Genomic DNA, 1,267 nt, shown 5'->3' with positions numbered 1-1,267 from the left:
TTGGTCCCTGGTGAGTTGTTCTGCAACCTCTGATGTGTCCAGTAATTGTGGGAAGCATGGTCGAGGTAGGTCCACATTGAAAAGTCGGTGCAAGCGAAGGAATGGGGGAATTTTGTGCTCCAAAGCATTGTTTCCAATAGCCTTGGTACTGGTGTAAGGACCATATTGGAGTGGTCTGAGCTTCTGATGGGCTCTTATAAGGCATTCTTTCTGTAGATGCAACCAGACTTTGTCGCCAACCTGAAACTTGTGTGGCACCCGATATTGATCATGTCTCTACTTGTACTAAGAATTTTCCAGAATGGAGTGGCAATAGATCGGCCCTTTGGGTAGAGGTGCTCTGGAAGTCAAATTGGCCAAATGTTTGACCTGTCAGTGCAACGGTACCCCTGTGTGGGGATGTGATTGCGATCGATAAAGCTTCTGGGAAGATTACAAAGTTGGGGCGGTCTTTTGCGAGGTCGAGGGATTATGATGCAATGGGGCTGCAGACCAATTTCATACAGTGCCTGAATGGAGAGCTTCAGAAACGCAAAGAAGTTGTGCATTGTGTTACGCTACATGAAATTGATGTCATCAATAGCAGGACGCAAGGGTTTCTGGCCCTCTTTACAGGAGATACTAGAGAGATCCGTTCTGAAGTGAGGGAACAGATTGACAGTAAAGTTGTTGAATGGAGGGAAGAAGGCAAAGCTGAAATTGTACCAGGCGTGCTTTTTATTGACGAAGTCCATATGCTTGACATTGAATGCTTCTCATTTTTGAATCGTGCTCTAGAGAATGAGATGGCACCAATATTGGTTGTTGCAACAAATCGTGGCATCACAAAAATCCGTGGAACAAATTACAAGTCTCCACATGGTATACCCATTGATCTATTAGACCACCTACTCATTATTTTGACACAACCACACATGGAAGATGAATGTGAGCCATCGGATCAAAGAGCAACGGATCCAACGGTCGTTGCACACGAAAGATGCGTGGATGATAATGCGCGGGAGATGTACACGTAGGCGGTAAGCAGTATTCCCCGCACCACCCACCGGGGTTCGTTGGTATACATACAAGGGCCAGCGATCCAATCAAAATACGACATGTGGCAGATGAAAACCGCCGCCCCCGCAGGTTAACGTGTATGCAGGTTTCGGCGAGGAAAGGTGCAACTGTCGTCTGATCGCGGCGGGGTTTGATCGGATGGTGAGGAGATGCATGAGGTTTAATGTGCAAGCAAAAGGCCGTAGCGACGCGGGAATCATTGGATGAG

General features: G+C 47.3%; 1 protein-coding gene across 1 annotated transcript; it reads left to right on the top strand.

Annotated features, from left to right (window-relative positions):
* The first annotated feature begins 479 nt into the window (after positions 1-479).
* Positions 480-1,016, top strand: LOC149198014 (uncharacterized). Its single transcript, XM_089408893.1, has one exon. The coding sequence runs from the start codon at positions 480-482 to the stop codon at positions 1,014-1,016; it is 537 nt and encodes a 178-aa protein (XP_089265019.1).
* The last annotated feature ends 251 nt before the right edge of the window (positions 1,017-1,267 follow it).

Source organism: Pinus tabuliformis, chromosome 2_2 (genome assembly GCF_031772625.1).
Source record: "Pinus tabuliformis cultivar Carrire ecotype Pingquan chromosome 2_2, CPIR1, whole genome shotgun sequence".
NCBI classification, from domain to species: Eukaryota; Viridiplantae; Streptophyta; class Pinopsida; order Pinales; family Pinaceae; genus Pinus; species Pinus tabuliformis.
The sequence above is the reverse complement of the archived record's forward strand: the minus strand, read 5'-3'. Positions and strand labels throughout refer to the sequence as shown.